Here is a 19,525-nt window from a genome sequence, read left to right as displayed (position 1 = left end):
ATGTGTTTCATATAGATGTTGTGAAAAAACTGGGCTAGGAGGGGCACCTGGGTGGCTGTTATTTAAGTGTCTGATTTCGGCTCAGGTCACGATCTTATGATTCCTGGGTTCGAGCCCCACACGGGGCTCTGTACTGACAGTTTGGAGCCTGCTTGGGGTTCTCTCTCTCTCCCTCTCTCTCTCTCTCTCTGCCCCTCTCCCACTCATGCTTTTTTCTCTCTCTCAAAATAAATAAGTAAGGGGCGCCTGGGTGGCTCAGTCGGTTGGGCGTCCGACTTCAGCTCAGGTCACGATCTCGCGGTCCGCGAGTTCGAGCCCCGCATCGGGCTCTGGGCTGATGGCTCAGAGCCTGGAGCTTGCTTCTGATTCTGTGTCTCCCTCTCTCTCTGCCCCTCCCCCGTTCATGCTGTGTCTCTCTCTGTCTCAAAAATAAATAAACATTAAAAAAATTAAAAAAATAATAATAATAAATAAATAAATAAGTAAACTTTAAAAAAATGGCCTAGGAGAAGAATATTAAACAACTCTAACAATGAAGGGATTAAATACTATTTGGACATATAGAACTTCAGAGTTAGCAAATTTAATGGATGTCAGTTTAGCAGTTGATATTTCTAGATATTTGTTTTGGTTTTCCCCAACAAGAGATTGTGATCCTAAGTCAAAAGAACTGGTTAAACAAATTAAAACCAGATTCATTTAAAAAAAAAAAAAAAAATCAGGTTCATCTTAACTATTATAAAATTTAGCTTAAAAACATTTTTTTAATGTTTATTTATTTTTTGAGAGAGAGACAGTGCAAGCAGAGGAAGGGCAGAGAGAGAGGAAGACACAGAACCAAAAGCAAGTTCCAGGCTCTAAGCTGTCAACAAAGACTCACATGGGGCTCGAACCACGAACCATGAGATCATGACCTAAGCTGAAGTCAGACACTTAACCAACTGAGCCACCCAAGTGCCCCTAAAATTCAGCTTTATAAATTAAAATTTATAAAACAATGGGAATGCAGTACAAAATGTCTCTTCCATCACCATCTTACTGCTACACCTGACTTTGGCCCTGGACTTTTTGAGTATGGGAAAACAATCAATACTATTCCTCTCTTCTACTGACCTCCACATTTCTTCACTTACTCAGCACTTAGAAAAGTTGTGGAAGCTTGGCTTGAATGCTAAAAGTTAAGTCCTATGCTTTATGTCAGGAAAAAAATGGAGAGGCGGCACCTGGTGGTTCAGTCAGCTAAGCATCTGACTTCTACTCAGGTCACAATCTCACGGTTTGTGGGTTCGAGCCCAGCATCAGGCTCTGTGCTGACAGCTCAGAGCCTGAAGCCTGCTTCAGATTCTGTGTCTCCCTCTCTCTCTGCCCCTTCCCTGCTCATGATCACTCTCTCGCTCTCAAAAATCAATAAACATTAAAAAAAAATCTGAATAGGCAGCCTCTATCATTTCATAATTAATAGAGCAAATCTTTTATCAAGCAACTATTATGTATAAGCACTGTCTTCTAAGAAATTTGTCTAGCTGACTCTCAGACAAAAGGAATTTGTAACATAGCTCTGTAATATTTTGTTTTGTTTGTTTATTTGTTTTGTTTATTTTGTTTATTTTTTTAAATTTCTATTTATTTATTTTGAGAGACAGAACACAAGCAGGGGAAGGACAGAGAGAGAGAGGAAGAATCCCAAGCAGGATCCACACCATCAGTGCAGAGTCTGACATGGGGCTTGAACTCACAAACTATAAGATCATGACCTGAGCCAAAAGCAAAAGTCTGACGCTTAACCAATTGAGCCACCCCAGTGCCCCAATATAACATTGCTCTGTAATGTTTTAATTTTTATAATGACCTATAGTTTTTAGAATCAGCAAAAAAAAATAAGAAGAAATTTTTTAATGGTCATTGCCAAATAAAGACTTTGGGAAAAACAAGAAGAGACACCTAACTCACCTAAAATAAAATCTCTAGTTTCCTTCAACAATCTAACAATAATATCTATCTTCACAACTAGGCTAAAACAGGGTTGGGGGGCCATTATTTTAAAAGTACAAAAGCAAAAAGAGGAAAAGGGCATCAGAGACAACACAATGGGGAAAAGAACCAAATCCTTTGACATTCCTGGAAAGTAATTCTAAAGTATGATAATAAAAATGCATGTAATTTGTTATAAATTGGTTTTATTCACTTATGTTATAAATCATGGCTTATGATTATTATTTCTAAATCATCTCCTCATCTCTTCCTGCCTTTAAGAATTCTGAAACTTTCTTTGTTGTATCCCATCATACTCTTTCATTATACAGAATATGATAAACCGGGGCATGTAGGTGGCTCAGTTGGTTAAGTGTCCAACTCTTGGTTTTAGCTCAGGTCATGATCTCACGGTTCATGGGTTTGAGCCCCGCATCGGGCTATGCCCTGGCAGCACGGAGCCTGCTTGGGATTCTCTCTCTCCCTCTCTCTCTGCCCCTCCTCCACCCATGCTGTGTCTGTTTCTCTCAAAATAAATAAACTTAAAAAAAAAGCAGGGTGGGGGGCACTTGGGCGGCTCAGTCAGTTAAACATCAGACTTTGGCTTAGGTCATGATCTCACAGTTCATGGGTTCGAGCCCGGCATCAGGCTCTGTGCTGACAGCTCAGAGCCTGGAGCCTGCTTCAGATTCTGTGTCTCCCTCTCTCTGCCTTTCCCATGCTCTCACTCTCTCTCTCAAAAACAAAATAAACAATATAAATAAATAAAGAATGAATGAATGAATGAATGTGGTAAACCAAAAGTCACAGCCAGCACACAAACTACAACCACAAAATATACAAACTGCAGCCTCTACTGAGGGATTTCTGTGGCTAACAGATGCAAACCCTTTTTTTTTTTTTTCAAAGAAAAGAAACCTCAGACAAAGAAGCATTAAACATCCTGAAATAGCCACACGAAAAAAGGGAGCTTCTTAGAAATAAAGCCTTGGTAACTACTTGATCTATGAAAAACATTTTCAGAACTGATTAAGAGTGGGATAGACTTGAAAAAATATATATATAACAACAAGCCTTAACTACAATTCAGAAAATGAGTGACCTGATTCTTCTTCTGACAGAGCTCCTCTACTGCAGTGTGGGCTGGGGACTGAATTAAAGAGGCCAAATCATATAAAACTCTTGCTATTCAATGATTAAGCCATTGCTTCAGTTTTCCCAAATCTATGACTCAAAACAATAATCTCATCAATGGTGTGACAGGAGACAGAAGACCTGGATTCTAATAGTTCTTTCCAACTTGTTGGGTAACAATGGACCAAAATTTTTTTTTCGAGTGGCGCTGAAAAAATTAAAAAACTACTTAAAAGTACACTGCAAAACTATGAAGTCACTTGCAAATATTAATCATTACCATCTGCCACAAGTGGTGGCTAGACTATCTCTGATTTCTAGCTCTGACTTTTTAAATTCTATGACCAATATTAATGAATGCATGCTCATTTTTTAGTGTGTTGTGCCAACTAGAAATAGTTTAGAAGTCAAGGAATCCCACACTCACAGAGGAATGAAGCTTAACAAGAGGAACCTCCAAAGACCTTCTCCCTATTGAGGCCTCTCAGCACTCCATGAAACTCTATTTTAGACTAACTCAGCTAGCGGTCCCTGGTGGCTCAGTTGGTTAAGCATCCAACTCTTGGTTTTGGCTCAGGTCAAAATGTCAGTTCATGAACTCAAGCCCTATATCAGGCTCTGCACTGGTGGTGTGGAACCTGCTTGGGATTCTCTCCCTCTCCTTCTCCCTCTCCCCCTCCCCTGCTTGCTCTATCTCTCTCAAAATAAATAAATAAACTTAAAAAAAAAAAAAATAGACTAACCCAGTTAGTTCAGCCATACAGTAGATAACAAACAGATGGCCTAGCAAAAGTCTGACCCGACTTACCCATCACACTAATGAACAAAAAAATATTACTAACCTGGCTCTCTTTAATAGGAAACTATGACAGATTCCATGGATCACCATCAAGCAAATATCTTAAGTATAATATCTGAGAAACCTGATAATCTAAACTATACCTATACCTGTTTCCATCTTACTTCATGGAGTCATATCTGAACCTCTGGGAGCATACTGAAAATGGCTTGAGTGCTGGCATATGCTCTCATTTTCTACCATAATAAGACTCTGTCACTCCTAAATTTACAGTTCAGGACTCCATATACTCCAAACTAAAATCAGTCATCACAGAACATCTGGAACACAGACATATGTCCAATATCTGCCTCACTTAGTAACTTTTGAGAACTAGGGGCACCTGGGTGGCTCAGTCAGTTGAGCATCCAACTTCAGCTGAGGTCATGATCTCACAGTTCATGGGTTTGAGCCCAAGTCAGTCTCTGTGCTGACAACTGGGAGCCTGGAGCCTGCTGCACATTCTGTGTCTCCCTCTCTCTCTGTCCCTTCCCCACTCATGCTGTCTCTCTCTCAAAAATAAACAAACATTAAAAAAATTTTTTTAGTTAACTTTTGAGAACTCAGCTTAAAATCTAACAATAAAAGCCTATGTGTAAGCACTAAATTCCCTAAGAAGTTACCAGCTTCTAAAAAGTAAGTCTTTCACTCTTTTGCTGGATCCTATGCCATATCCAGCAGGTTCCCTCATGTGTACCTAGGTTTCTGAGAGACTTGTAAGACCTCTTGACAGTAATTCATATCCAGGGATAGCAACAGGGAATTAAGGAGCCAAGTCAAAGAATTCCGTCTGCCAGAGTCAGCCAGAAAACAAGCTTACAAAAGACATAAAACTGGAAATGGGTGTTGCCAAAGGACGCCTTAGGCAAAGAAAACTATTTCTAATCTAGGAAGGAAGAAAGGACCAAGCAGAGTCTAAGAGAATTTGGTTTAAGCACCAAACACTGTGACTCAGGATTTCCTTCTAAGAAGAGAAGAGTAAGGCTCTAGTGCCATTCAAGCAAAATCCACTTACTTTCAGTGTGATCCTCCACACCTGAGGGAGTGCAAAGTGAGGTTCTGTTTAAAAATATACAGTCTTGGGGCACCTGGGTGGCTCAGTCGGTTGAGCCTCCGACTTTGGCTCAGGTCATGATCTCGCGGTTTGTTGAGTTCGAGCCCCGCGTCGGGCTCTGTGCTGACAGCTCGGAGCCTGGAGCCTGTTTCAGATTCTGTGTCTCCCTCTCTCTCTGACCCTCCCTGCTCATGCTCCGTCTCTCTCTCTCTGTCAAAGATAAATAAACATTTAAAAAAATTAAAAGAAAAATATACAGCCTCTACAACTAAATTTAGCATGTAATTTTAAACTGCCTTGGACTGCTCTGCTTTCTGTGTTGGTCTCTTCTCTTCACCTCTCCTTTATTCTACTTTAAAAAAGGAAATACATGACTAACTTAGGAAATCTCTTGTTATAGCAACCTTGACCTCTGTAAGTTATCAAAGATGCCTAAGGTAAGCTATCAGGATTTGAGTTTTGCTTCAGTTAGGAGTCTGGGATTCAGAGCAGAGAACCCTTTATACAATGACCATAAGAGAATCTGCACAGAATTGACAGACTGGTAGAGGAAAATAAAAATAAAATAAAAATTAGTTTGAGGCACCTGGGTGGCTCAATCGGTTAGGCTTCTGACTTCGACTCAGGTCATGATCTCATGGTTCGTGAGTCCCACAATGGGCTCTGTGCTGACAGCTCAGAGCCTAGAACCTGCTTTGGATTCTATGTCTCCCTCTCTTTCTGCCTCTCCCCCGCTCACGCTCTGTCTCTCTTTCCTTCAAAAATAAATAAACCTTAAAAAAAAAAACTCGGGGCTGCCTGGGTGGCTCAGTCGGTTGAGCATCTGACTTCGGCTCAGGTCATGATCTCACAGCTCGAGAGTTCAAGCCCGTGTCGGGCTCTGTGCTGTCAGCTCAGAGCCTGGAGCCTGCTTCAGATTCTGTGTCTCCCTCTCTGTCTGCTCCTGACCCACTCATATTCTGTCTCTGTCTCTCTCAAAAATAAACATTAAAAATAAATAAATAAATAAATAAATACCTCTGGATGGTTTATAAATAAATAAATAAATAAATAAATAAATAAATAAATAAAAATTAAAAAAATAAAAAATAAATAACTCGTATTGGCTCTCTGTTTGAACCTGGCTCATCAAACTTTTTACAGCCACTTCATCTCTGGAAAGAAATAGCCTTTTTTTTTTTTTTTTTTTTTTTAAATATAAGATATCCTTCTTAGCCAGCATGCATATGTAAATCAAAACTACAATGAGGTATCTTCACACCCACCAGGATGCCCATAATCAACAATGAGGTATCTTCACACCCACCAGGATGCCCATAATCAAAAATAAAGATAATAAGTGTTGGTGAAGACATGGAGAAAGTAGAATCTTCATACACTGCTAGTGGGAATGTAAACTGGTATAGTTGGTCTGGAAAACAGTCTGGCAATTTCTCAAAAGGTTAAGCAGATGCCGTATGACCCAACAATTCCACTCACAGGTATATACCCAAGAGAAATGCAAATATATGTCCACACAAAAACAAGTACACAAATGTGGGGCACTTGGATGGCTTAGTTGGTAGAGCATATAACTCTTGATCTCAGAGTTGTGAGTTCAAGCCCCACACTGGGTGTGGGCCCTACTGAAATTAATTAATTAAAAAAAAATTTATACAAATGTTCACAGCATTATTCATAGTGATCAAAAACTATAAACAACTCAAATGCCCATCAACTGATGGATAAATAAAACATGGTATATTCATACAGCAGGATATTATTCAGCCATAAAAAGAAATAACATACCAATACATGCTACAACATGGATTAACCTTAAAAATGTACTAAATGAAAAAAGCCAGTCACAGAAGACCATATATGACTTCATTTATATGAAATGCCCAGAACAGGCAAATCTATAGATACCAAAAGTAGATTAGTGGTTGGCTAGGACTGAGAGAGAGTTGGAAGGAAATGGGGAGTGACTGTTAATGGGTATGGGCCTTGGGTGGGGAGGAGCACCAGTGATAAATAACTGACTACACTCATGATTGAGCAACTCTGTGAATATACTAAAAAATTACTCAATTATATATATATATATATATTTTTTTTAAGTTTAAGTAATCTCTACATCCAACATGAAGCTCAAACTCCCGACCCAGAGATGAAGAGCTGCATGCACTTCCAGCTGAGCCAGCCAGGGATCCCTCAGTTGTACACTTTAAATAAGTGAATTATGTGGTAGATGAATTATATCTCAATGAAGTTGTTTATATATATGTTAAGGAGAGAGAACATACGCATACAAGTGATAAAACAAAACAAATGGAGCAAAATGTTAATCAGCGAATCTGGAAAAAGGATATGTTGAAGATCTTTCTACTATTCATGTGAATGTTCAGTGTGAAATTATATGAAAAGAAAAAGCTAAAAAAAATAAGATATCTCTCATGAGAATCACACACAGTATTCTTTCTTAACATAAAACAGAAACCAGGGCACCTGGGTGGCTCAGTCGGTTGAGCGTCTGACTTCAGCTCAGGTCATGATCTCGTGGTCTGTGAGTTCGAGCCCTACATCGGGCTCTGTGCTGACAGCTCAGAGCCTGGAGCCTGCTTCGGATTCTGTGTCTCCCTCTCTCTCTGCCCCTACCCCACTCATGCTCTGTCTCTCTCTCTCTCTCTGTCAAAAATAAATAAACATTAAAAAAAAAAAATGAAACAGAAACCTGTACTAGAAAAACCGACATAATGTCTGCTCCTGCCCCTGCCAAACAAATATTTTACTTGTCTTTTTATTTGTCCCCTCTACTCAATGGATTGCTTCAAAGCATCACTCAAGTAGCAGAAAAGAAGAATGAAATGTGGCAAGGGAGAAAAATATTCTTTCTCAGGTCCTCAGTTTCTTCATCTGTAAAATCATAAGGTTATATAATCTCTTGAAGAGTGCTTCCATGTTTGACATGCCATGATTCTTAATGTTCTAAATTCATTGCTCAATATGGTTAAGGAGGAGTATGATCTCACCAGGCCTCTGACCTTCCTAGTCAGTAAACATTTTTTCCTCTCTTCAAACGGTGACATTAAGAGATGATTTCAGTGTATTCTCAGTGTTCTAAATAGGCTCATACAGGATACTGGCCAGTCTCATTTCTATATTCCCAAGCCCTTCTCCTCAATTCTTGGCAGGATACTGGCCAGTCTCATTTCTATATTCCCAAGCCCTTCTCAATTCTTGGCAAAGTCCTTTGCTCAGAGCCTGGGACAACTGGAGTAGTGGATGCAAGAACCAAGAAAACTTACATCTCAACGCTGGGCACAGGTAGTTCAGAGGAACTTAAAAAAGGTAAAAAACAGGTCGCAAGTATTCTGGAATCTTAATTCTCACTCAGAAACAGGGAAAGTAAACTCAGGAATCCTATCTCATGGTAAGCCTTCTCCTGCAGTCAGTGGTGGTGACCATAAGAAGAAAAGGGAGAAACAAAGATGCCCAGGACACCCATCCATCAAAGGATAAGAGTGGGAATGGACTCTACTGCCATCTGCCTCCCCACTTAGGCTGGGCCAACAGTAATGAAAACGTAGATTGAAAGCAATTCTTACAGATTTGCTTATCTATCCGACAAGCTCAAAAAGCCAACAAGCAGATACTATTTCCTAAAGTTGGCTAGACTTAGGATTCATTCATTGATTACCTTCCTCTCTTCACAACCCAAAATACTTCAACTAACCAGAAAGAAAACAATTTTCTTACCTTCCTCAGTTCCCTGCACAACAAGTAACTAAATGACTTGCCTAAATACTTAAATCTGCAAAAAAGGGGAAGAGGTGACAGGGAGAGACTCCTATAAAATCCAATGATTTGAGTTTATATTCAACACAGCAAGCTCTATGGTTATTGTTGCAACCAGAGATTGAATCTAAGCTCTCTGCTTATGGTTGCAACCAGAGAATGAATCTTAATCCTTCTCCACAAAACTAAGGAACACTGAATGTCTTTGATTTGCTTGTTCAGGATTCACTTTTTTAAAAGCATAGAAGCTATGTGAGGTATAGAACTTAATTTGCCTGGAGAGAATATAGACTCCTCATACCTCCCTAAAGAACCTGGGTACAGTTCACAATTTACTATAGTTTCACTTACTATGACATCATCAGTTTGGGAGCTATAAGGCTCGCTAAGGAGAGAAAATACACCCTGGAGAGTCTCAATACTGACCTGCATAGAGCTATTTGTATTCTGTTTTATTTTATTCAGATTCCCTCTGGGTAGTCCAGATTCCCCTACCAACTCACCAGAAATGAAATGAAGGAAAAAAGAAATCCTTCAATCAGTGCCTATTCGAACAAAGGCCACCTACTGAATAAATGGTCTTGGCATTCCACTACTGCAACCACATTTAAAAAGACAAAAAAATACCCTTCCTTCACACATTTTATACAATTGATCGCCTTTTCTTTATTCTCCCAAGCTTTCACAGGGACATAATTTTAGCTTGCTGAAAAAACAGATAATTAACAGATATTCGCTAAAAGAAAAGTAATGTTTTTGAGGGTCTACTTGATGAGATGCTTTTTATTTACTTTACCTGTTTTATACATGAAGATGCCAGCAGCTACCTAAATTGCCGCTAGTCACCAAGATAGCCAATGTACTGCAGAGGGGGAATGATTAACCGCAAAATCCATGCTCTAACAAATCACTTCCCGGCTTCATTCTTATGCTTTATCATTTGCAAACCATTCTCTTTATTTTCTAAAATCAAGTTTCTATATAATTTAATAGACACTCAAAAGCACAGTATAAAAATAACACTTGTTTATTCCACCACTTTAAAGTTTCTTTCACTGGAGACAACTTTGTTATTTTTATTCTTTCTCAACATGTTTGCGTTTTCTAAAGATCCAGCCAGGCAGAGATGCAGCTTAGTGTAAGGAGCACTGAACCAAAAGTCAGCCAATTAAGTAACAGGATGTAGGCTCTACTGTCCTTCCTGGGGCTCATTTTCCTCTCTGAGGTCCCTCCCCACTCCAACATCATGAACTGAATTCCAACAACTACATCATAAAGTCAAAAATTTAATAAATACGAAACAGAGATGAAAAATTAGCATCTTTATTATAAGAATTTAAAGACCTAAAAGAGTGAACTTGAAACACTAAAGCAACCCCAACAAAAGGCCTAGTATTAACGGCATTACTGCTTCATGATATTCTTTTCCATCTGCTATAAATTTGAGAAAATAATATTTGTTTTGACCTTGATAAAAGTCATCAATTTATCATGTTTTTTAAAAGATGATCTATTTTTGTCACTTGAAGTATGCACCTAATTTTTTTTTTTTTTCATAAGAAACACAGAAATTTTTCTGGTGACAAAAATAAACAAACGGGTGCCTGGGTGGCTCAGTCAGTTGAGCCTCCAACGTTGGCTCAGGTCATGATCTCACTGTTGGTGAGTTCGAGCCCCTCATCAGGCTCTGTGCTCACAGCTCAGAACCTGGAGCCTGCTTCAGACTCTGTGTCTTCCTCTCTCTCTGCCCCTCCCCCGCTCGTGTTCTGTCTCTCTCAAAAATAAATAACATAAAAAAATTTTTTTAATTAAAAAAAATTAAAAAATAAACCAACAACCCTGTCCCATTATCTCTGAAACAAAGTAAAATTAGTCAACAGCATAATCTCAGGAAACTTAAGTGAATACATCATGACAGAGCACTGGAAAGGGGGTATCCCCTCTCAAGTCAGGATGACAACAACAAACCTCCGCTCACATGACAACTACAAACTGGACACTCCAGACAAAAACTTTTTCAAAACTGTTGCAATTCAAAGGCTCCAATGACAGTGCAGTGGAATTCATGGGGATTTTACAATTATGACATTCTTCTGCAATTCTTACCAAATCTGATCTGGGCCCCATCTTCGCTCCCCTACCACTTCCTCTTTGAAAGATGACTTGAGAAGCCTAACGACCCAACCCAGACTCTCCCACTAGGTTGCTGCGCTTTTATTCACAAATGACACTGATCTCATAAAAGGCCACCAATTACTTTTCATAAAAAGAGGCACAGCCTCGGGGTACAGGACCTTCTAGAACTAAGAGAGTTCTTACCCTTCTTCGTGTGGCTCAACTTCACTTCATGGCTCAACTTTACTTCATGTCCTATCAAACAGGGGGCCCATCCCAGGGCTGGTTTTGAGGAACTGGCTTCTTGGGAAGGGGCCAGAAAAACTCACCAAGTTTCTGTTTTGCTCTCCTTGGTTTTTTTAAAAGTCTGGGTAGAACTTACTTGCACTAATCGTGAAACACCTTCTTCCCTCACCTAACGGGTGTTCGAGAACAAGCTTACCTTTATCTTGTACTAAGTCACTCTACCTTCACCAGACAGATCACACAACGCTTCCCTCTCCTCCTCGTCCCCTACTACAGGACAACGCGCAGAGAAGCAGAGGGGCCGTTCGGACACCTCGCGGCTCAAAGCCTCTAACCTCGCTTCCCCACCTCCAGCCCGATGCCCCCTTCCTCCGCGCCAGCCGTGGGTCCTGCGGACCGGCCCTCGCCCAGATCCCGGGACAAAGCGGGGAGGTTTCCTCGAGGGTCCCGGACCGCAGTGGGCGCAGGGAGGCAGCACGGGGCTCCGCGCGCACTCACCCGACAGCTCGTCCGGCTCCAGCCCGGTCTCGGTGTCCAGCCCGCAGATGACAAAGTAGTCGGCGAAACGACTGGGCGCCGAGCCCCCTCCGCCGCCGCCGCCGCCGCCGCTCATGGCGCCGGGGCCGAGCCGGGCCGGGCCGTGCGGAGTGCGGAGCCCCCGCACCAGGGCGCCCGCCCGTCCGCCCTCAGGCTGCCCCTCCCGCCGCCGCCGCTACCGCGGCTCGGGCCGCCGCCCCCGGCCCTGGCCCGGTCCCCGCGGCCGCCGCGGCTGCCGTGACGGGTCAGGGGGGCACCGGGCCGCCCCGCGCCGCATCCTGGACGCCTTCCTCTCTGCGCCGCCGCCGCTGCCGCCCGCCGAGAGCGCCGCGACCCGAGCGAGCTTGGAGAAGGGCGGAAAGCGCTGAGGAGAGAGCCCCCACCGCGACCCCCTCCCGCCGCGCCTGCGCAGGCGCCGTCGGGGAGGGGGGCGGGAGCCTGGCGGAAAGGATGACGTGATGCTCTTCGGGCCCGGAGGGCGGCAGCTTCCCAGGCGGCAGCCGCAGCGCCGCCGGCCACTGCCGGGTCGCCGGCAACCGCTACCTTCTACAGGCTGCGACTCCTTTTGAGAGGATAAGGAGGTGAGGGATGAGTGGGCGCATCCTGCAGAGCCGAGAGCCTGGCCCACGTTCTGTCCCCCCACCTCTTCCTCCTACTTGGCGGTCCAGACGTCTCCTCCTTAACCGGCCCTGTCACAGGAATGGGGTCGCAAGACTGAGCTCAACACCCCACCTGGTCCCATCTCCAGACTAGACCTAGACCCCAGATAGCGTCTTCTCCCTGCCCCTGCTCCCTGGCTTCCGTGCCCTGCCCTTTCCTCGGGCAGGAGAGCTGAAGATGCCCCCTCTTGGTGGAGATGGATCAGCCAGTCCAGTATTTACCCTTGTTTTACAAATGGGGAAAACTAAGGCTCAGAAAGAAGCAAAGACTTCCCCCCAACTTTATATAGAGTCTAAGAGATAAAACCCGGACTAGAATCCTGGGCTCGCTGCCAGCTCCCAACTCCCTCACCCACCACCTCATCCAGGCCTTTTCCCATGCACCAGGCTGTCCTCATCTCTCTCCTAGGGCCTCCAGAGGCCCCAGCCACTTAGGAGCTCCCTTTCTACTTATGAGAAATCTCAGATCCATCTCTGAGCTGGTCCTCCTGAGAAAAAGTGGGGGATGAGGAGGAGAGAAACTTGCTTCTTGCTCCTTGTCTTGGGACCCTCTGATTTGGTTCCTGTAGAAGGTGGGCAGGATACTGGAGATCAGAAGCCAGGAAGGTAATATAGTATCTTGGTTACCACCATGGGCTCTAGAAACAGAATGCTCAGATTTGAATCCTGACTTTGTCATTTACTATGTGACCTTGGGCACTCTCCAGGTGCCAGCCATCATGTTTTTGTGAAGATTACATAAGATAAATGTGCAAACAGGTAAAATGGTCATAATAGTGCCTGGAACATGAAAAGCACTCCATAATTATTATAAATTATTATTATTCCAGCAAAAGGTTTGATCTGGCAGGCTGCTACTAAGAACTCTGAAAGGCAGCTGGTTTCCCCAAGGACTAACCCTGGGCTCTCTCCTGGGTTCTCTCCTGGGTACTTCTCTCAAGCATTAGTTGCCTTGGGGAGGGTGGCCTGGAGGTCACAACCAACATCACTGGGAACCATAGCACCTGCCCCTCCCTGTATGTAACCTGGCTGAACTGAGGGGACAAAAAGTGGGGAGGAGAAAGTAGCTTCACAAAGTTTATTCAGGATGATATGAATAATCCTCCCCCATCCTGTATGTTGGAGACACAGACAGTAGAGGGGGATTAGGGAGCTAAATAATTACAAGGCATCTGGGCATCTCCCCAGGTTGGGAGATGGTCAGGGAAGGTTTCCAGAAGGAGGTATAATGTGACCTGAGTTCCAGAGGATCAAAAGGAACTTCTCAGGTAAAAAGGGAGAGAAAGAAGATGTTTCAGGAAGCATGGGCAACAACAGGGAGTGACAGATTAAAATGGTACATTCAGGCAACAGCAAGTAATTCATTTTAATGGGAAATGGAGAATTAAAGGGGGATGAAACCAGGGAAAGAGAAGAGGGACAGAGCAGGAAAGTCTTCAAATGCCAGGCTAGAGAATTTACTCTGTGAAGTGTGTGTGAGGAATGGTAACTTAGAGGAATTTAAGCTGAAGAATGACAAGATCTGACTGACATCTTAAAATGATTACTGAGGGCGATATGGAAAAAGAGACTTGAAAAAAAGCTTAAATGTCCTCAGTTTAAAAGTCCAGAGACTTTTGGGGCTCCTGGATGGTTCAGTTGGTTAGGAGTTGGTGAGTTGGTCAGTTTGAGCCCCGCGTCAAGCTCTGTGCTGACAGTTCAGAACCTGGAGCCTGCTTTGGATTCTGTGTCTCCCTCTCTCTCTGCCCCTTCCCAGCTTGCGTGCTCTCTCTAGTCCAGAGACTTTTTATCCAATGCATCCAAGACAATCAGGTGCTGGGAGATCTCTCACACCAAGTCAACTCATAAAACACAAATTCGAAACAAAACCCCAACTGTATTAATTTGCCTTGGGAAATGTAACTGCTCAGAGGCCCAGAATACTCAATTGTAAAGTGATCTCCTTCCCAATAGGAAATATGTTTGGCAGAGTGATTGCTTCTATTGAGAGTCAGAGAGAAAACAAAGCTGGATGTTCTTTAGATTTAGTGTTTAAATCCCCACTCCTGCTTTTACTAGCTGTGTGAACTGAGGCACATCAATTAACCTCTCTGGAGTAAGAATAATCATTCTTAACCTTTTTCACAAGATTGATTTGAAGATTATTAAATTAATTTTTAAAAATCAATGAAAAAAGGAATTTCAGATATCTGGGACATAATACATTCTTAATAAGTAGCATTCCAGGGCACCCATTTCATAATGAAGGACATTAGAGAGAGCAAGTGAACATGTAAGGGAAGGTAATTCCAGGAAAGGGCAGGAGGCAGAAGTGTGCCTGGAGTGTTCAAGGAGCTATAAGAAGCCTAAGGTGGCTGGGAAGGGTTGGGGTGGGAAGAGCGGTAGAAGATGGTAAAAGTTGTGGAGTTACCTTGTAGCTCAAAAAATCATGTTTCCCCTTAACACAGTGTGTGGCATTGTCCCTAGGAAACAACTGTCTGCTCATGGCAACATTTCCCAGTCCCACTTGCATCTAGATGTGGCCATGTGACTAGTTCTTACCAATGGAATATGTGTAGGAATTTATGTGTGTCACTGCTGGGTCAGTGTATTTAAGAAGTAAATGAGGCTTCAGTCTCTCTTGTAGGCTTTTCACCAGCTAGAAGAATTCTGAGGTTCTAAGGAAAGGTGAAACAGAAGACAGAAGGAGCCTAGATCTCTGAATCAAGCATGTAGAGGAAAGGCTCCAGAACAAAAATCAACTTGAGATGTATTAAGAAGTTATAAATGTCATGAACAAAAGTTTAAATCTTCTAAAGATAATATTAACAAATACATTTCTAACCTCTGGGTAGGGACTTTGTAAACAAGTTACAGAAAGCACTATCCATAATATAAAAGATTGAGGGGCACCTGGGTGGCTCAGTCAGTTGAGTATCTGACTCCTGATTTCTACTCAGGTCATGATCCCAGGGTTGTGGGATCGAGCCCCTTGTTGGGCTCTGCACTGAGCATGGAGACTGCTTGTGATTCTCTCTCTCCCTCTGCCCCTCTCCCCCACTCGCGTTCTCTCCAAATAAATAAACTTTATATATATCTCCAAGGCACTGTTTTAAGCACTTTATGTATATTAACTCTGCCTAGAACTTGTCCCTGAACTCAAGATTTGTATATCTAACTGACTTCTAAACATCTCAGTTTGGAGGTCTAAAAGGCATTTCATATTCCAAATTGTATTTCTCATTTGTCTCCATGATGCTGCCCCTTCCACACTCTTTCCCCATATAAGCAAATGGAAACCCCATTCTTTCAGCTCATGCAAAAACCTTACACTCATTCTTGATTTCTCTCTCTCTCTCTCTCTCTCTCTCTCTCCACACACACATTAGAAATTTCTCTTAGTTACAGAAAATAATGATTAAAGCATAGCACAATGCTTTCTAACTTATAATCCCTTTAAAATTGTCTGGCTCAGAAAATTATAAAAGGAAACTGAAAAAAGAACAAGCTACTGAAAGTGTGAAACATTCTGGTTATATGAAATCCAAAAAATTACTAAGCATATTTCAAAAATACTTTGGAACTTTATAAGTTACCTCTACTTTTAATGAATGTTGCTAGATAATGATATCAATAGTGGAAAAACTGGGAAATAAAAACAAATTCACATTGAATAAAACACAATGATATATACAATGAATGTAATAAATCCCTCATTTTAATATAAAAAATATACCATTTTTATTAATAAATCAGTTCTTTTTGCTTGATATATATCTATTTAATAATTTATTTTTTTAGGTAAGTTCTGTGCCCAATATGGGGCTTGAACTCATGACCCCAAAATCAAGAGTCACATGCTCTACTGACTGAACTAGCCAGGCACACCTCAACAAGTATTTTAAACTAGTTTGAAGGGTGGGAATGCAAGCTGGTGCAGCCACTCTGGAGAACAGTATGGAGGTTCCTCAAAAAACTAAAAACAGAACTACCCTACGACCCAGCAATTGCACTACTAGGCATTTATCCAAGGGATACAGGTGTGCTGTTTCGAAGGGACACACATACCCGCATGTTTATAGCAGCACTATCAACAATAGCCAAAGTATGGAAAGATAGATGGATATTGGTTAAAGAAGATGTGATATATATATGTGTGTGTATATATATATATATATATATATACACACACATATATATATATGCACAATGGAGTACTACTCGGCAATCAAAAAGAAGGAAATCTTGCCATTTGCAACTACGTGGATGGAACTGGAGGGTATTATGCTAAGTGAAATTAGTCAGTCAGAGAAAGACAAAAATCATATGATTTCACTCATATGAGGACTTTAAGAGACAAAACAGATGAACATAGGGAAGGGAAATAAAAATAATATAAAAACAGGGAGGGGGACAAAACAGAAGAGACTCATAAATATGGAGAACAAACTGAGGGTTACTGGAGGGGTTGTGGGAGGGGGGACGGGCTAAATGGGTAAGGGGAATTAAGGAATCTACTCCTGAAATCATTGTTTCACTATATGCTAATTTGGATGTAATTAAAAAATTAAAAAATACTTTAAAAAATTTTCTAAAAGTAAAAAATTTTTAAAAAAGAGAATTCCTGCAAAAAAAAAAAAAAACAGTTTGAAGGGACACCAAATTATTTGCCTTTTTATTACTCCCTTGAATGTTGGCTCTGCCCTGAAGGAATGTAGGAACAGCAGGGCTGTACCTTGTGAGCCTGTAGCCTGAAAAAGCAATAGCAAAGTAAAGGGGAAGGAGGATATGATCACAACAGATCAGCCCAACAGCAGAGCCAAACCCTGCTTTGAAGGATGGAATGAGGTCATTGGTGTATCTTGGATCATATATATGATGGATCATATTTAGATAGATAGAGAGATAAGTAAATATATATATCATAGTATGTAGCAACAAAAACAAAACCAATGTGTAACAATCCAAATATCCAGCTATAGGGGACAAGTCAAAGAAACTACAGTTTGTGCAAAAAATTGAAGTATTTTCTAAAACAAAAAAATAAAAAGAAGGAAAGATAAAAAAAGGAGACACATTGTGTACTGATGTGGAAAAATATCCAAGATACACTGTTAATGTAAAAAGCAAGTGCAAAACAGTGTGTATAATAGCTAAAATGTGAAAGCAACCCAAATGTCCATCCATGAATGAATGGCTAGCTGAAATGTAGTATATATACACAATGGAATATTTTTCAGCCTTAAAAAGAAGGAAAAGAAGACACATGCTACAACATGGATGAACTTTGAGGACATTACACTAGATGAAATAAGCCTGTCACAAAAAGACAAATACTATATGATTCCACTTACTTGAGTTACCTAGACTAGTCAAAATCCTAGGGACTTGAAAGTAGAATGGTGGTTGCCAGGGGAGAGAAGAATGAGTGAGAAGTCATTATTGAATGGGTATAGAGTTCCCATTTTGCAAGATGAAAAGAGTTTTAGAGATGGACGGTGGTGATGGTTACACATTATAAATGTACTTAATACCACTGAACTGTACACTTAAACATTATTAATATGGTAAATTTTATGTTACGTACATTTATTTTGCCACAAATTTTTAAATTGAGAAAAATCCCACATTTGGAAAAATAATGGAATTTCAAGGTAACTCATCTTTATTTAGTTAGTTGTTCTGAACTTACTTCCTGGACACTAGTTTTTAAAAATGAAAAAGTAAGTGTGCCTGGGTGGCTCAGTCAGTTGAGCATCTGACTTCAGCTCAGGTCATGATCTCGCAGCTCATGGGTTTGAGCCCTGTGTCGGGCTCTGTGCTGACAGCTCGGAGCCTGGGGCCTGCTTCAGATTCTGTGTCTCCCCTCTCTCTCTGACCCTTACACACTCGCGTTTATTTTTGAGAGAGAAAGAGAGACAGAGTATGAGCAGGGTAAGGGCAGGGAGAGTGGGAGACATAGAATCCAAAGCAGGCTCCAGGCCCTAAGCTGTCAGCACAGAGCCCAATGGGGGGGCTCAAACCCCTGAACCACCAAGATCATGACCTGAGCCGAAGTTGGATGCTTAACCGACTGAGCCACCCAGGCGCCCCATCAGAGAATTTTTTTTTTAATGTAGAGAAAATAAACTCATGTATTGAAAGACAGCTTTTTATTTCTTTTTGACAGTTGAGAAATACATATTTATTCTGATACTTCTGACCAGTTGTGCAACTAATCTAGGACAAATTACCAAATAAATTTTACATTATTTCCTCAGGACTGGAGTTTTTCAATGGCTTCAGATTTGGGATCTTCAAATGTGAAGTTAGGGAACGTATTCATGTCTGCTTTACCATACATTTGGTTAAGTTTTGAAAAACTCCCTCTCCGGCTCTTGCTGGTACTCTGGGCCAATATCAACACGTCCTCCAGATGCCTGTGCTTAGTTCTGTATTCTCTAATCCTATCGATGAAAAGTTTCTGTACAGGATCAAGTTCCTTAGTAAATGCTGCTGCTATAATACCAATGTTACTCCTCAAATGGACTGAGACTGTGAACCTAATGACTGAGGAAAACCTGAAGAGCCTCTGCTATGGACAGGAAACTTCTCGGAGGAGGTCTGCGACCAGAAGGCTCTAGGTGAGACAGACGAAAGACAGCTCTTACTAGAACTGAAAATTCTGTCAATAATTGAAAATTACCTTACAGACACTTATGCTAAGATAGCACTTCTTAGTTGATGTGAAAGGGATCAGTTTCCTGATTTATAAATTTTACCGCTAGGATTTTTGGTGCAATAAATATTGATATTATAATATATTCCTATAATAATATGGGTCTCTGAAATCAGACTCTCCAGGTTCAAATCTCAACTTTACCATTTATAAAATCTGTAATTTTAGGTAAATTTTTTAACCCCTCTATGCCTCGATTGCCTCATCTGTAAAATAGAGATATTACTGGCTTACATGTTTGCTGCATTAATTAAATGAGATGAAACATGTAAGAAAAAGAAGGGTGTATAATATGTTAGTGTCTGTGTAAAAAAGAGAAAATAAAAGAACTATGTACTTTCTTTCTTGTATACACATAATACTATTTTTGGAAAAATAAGACATTATTAAAGTTGGTTACTCCTAGGGAAGGAAACTGAATGGCTGGGATAAGAAATAGAAGGGAAACGTTTCATCTTATATTGTTTTGTACTTTTTGAGTTTTAAACCATTTTAAT

At 41.3% G+C, this 19,525-nt stretch overlaps 1 protein-coding gene, 1 long non-coding RNA gene and 1 pseudogene across 3 annotated transcripts in view; 1 reads left to right on the top strand and 2 right to left on the bottom strand.

The window, feature by feature from the left end:
- DENND5A (DENN domain containing 5A) overlaps nucleotides 1–12,532 on the bottom strand; it is a 120,468-nt gene extending 107,936 nt beyond the window's left edge. Inside the window, exon 1 of one of the 2 annotated variants that reach the window (XM_049650369.1) lies at nucleotides 11,634–12,532. In XM_049650369.1, coding sequence (XP_049506326.1) covers nucleotides 11,634–11,748 — 115 coding nt within the window. In that variant the 5' untranslated portion in view covers nucleotides 11,749–12,532. The remainder of the gene's footprint in view (nucleotides 1–11,633) is intronic. The other variant, XM_049650372.1, reaches the window with a different exon arrangement.
- Nucleotides 6,189–7,657, top strand: LOC125936370 (uncharacterized). Its single transcript, XR_007462007.1, has 2 exons — nucleotides 6,189–6,246; nucleotides 6,288–7,657. It is a non-coding gene; the product is annotated as an uncharacterized LOC125936370 (long non-coding RNA).
- A 5,975-nt stretch (nucleotides 12,533–18,507) lies between the features above and the next one.
- LOC125929131 (ATP synthase-coupling factor 6, mitochondrial-like) lies at nucleotides 18,508–19,275 on the bottom strand (annotated as a pseudogene).
- Between the last annotated feature and the right edge of the window lie 250 nt (nucleotides 19,276–19,525).

This window comes from Panthera uncia, chromosome D1 (genome assembly GCF_023721935.1).
Source record: "Panthera uncia isolate 11264 chromosome D1, Puncia_PCG_1.0, whole genome shotgun sequence".
Classification (NCBI taxonomy): Eukaryota; Metazoa; Chordata; class Mammalia; order Carnivora; family Felidae; genus Panthera; species Panthera uncia.
This window is presented reverse-complemented; position numbering and strand designations above follow the sequence as displayed.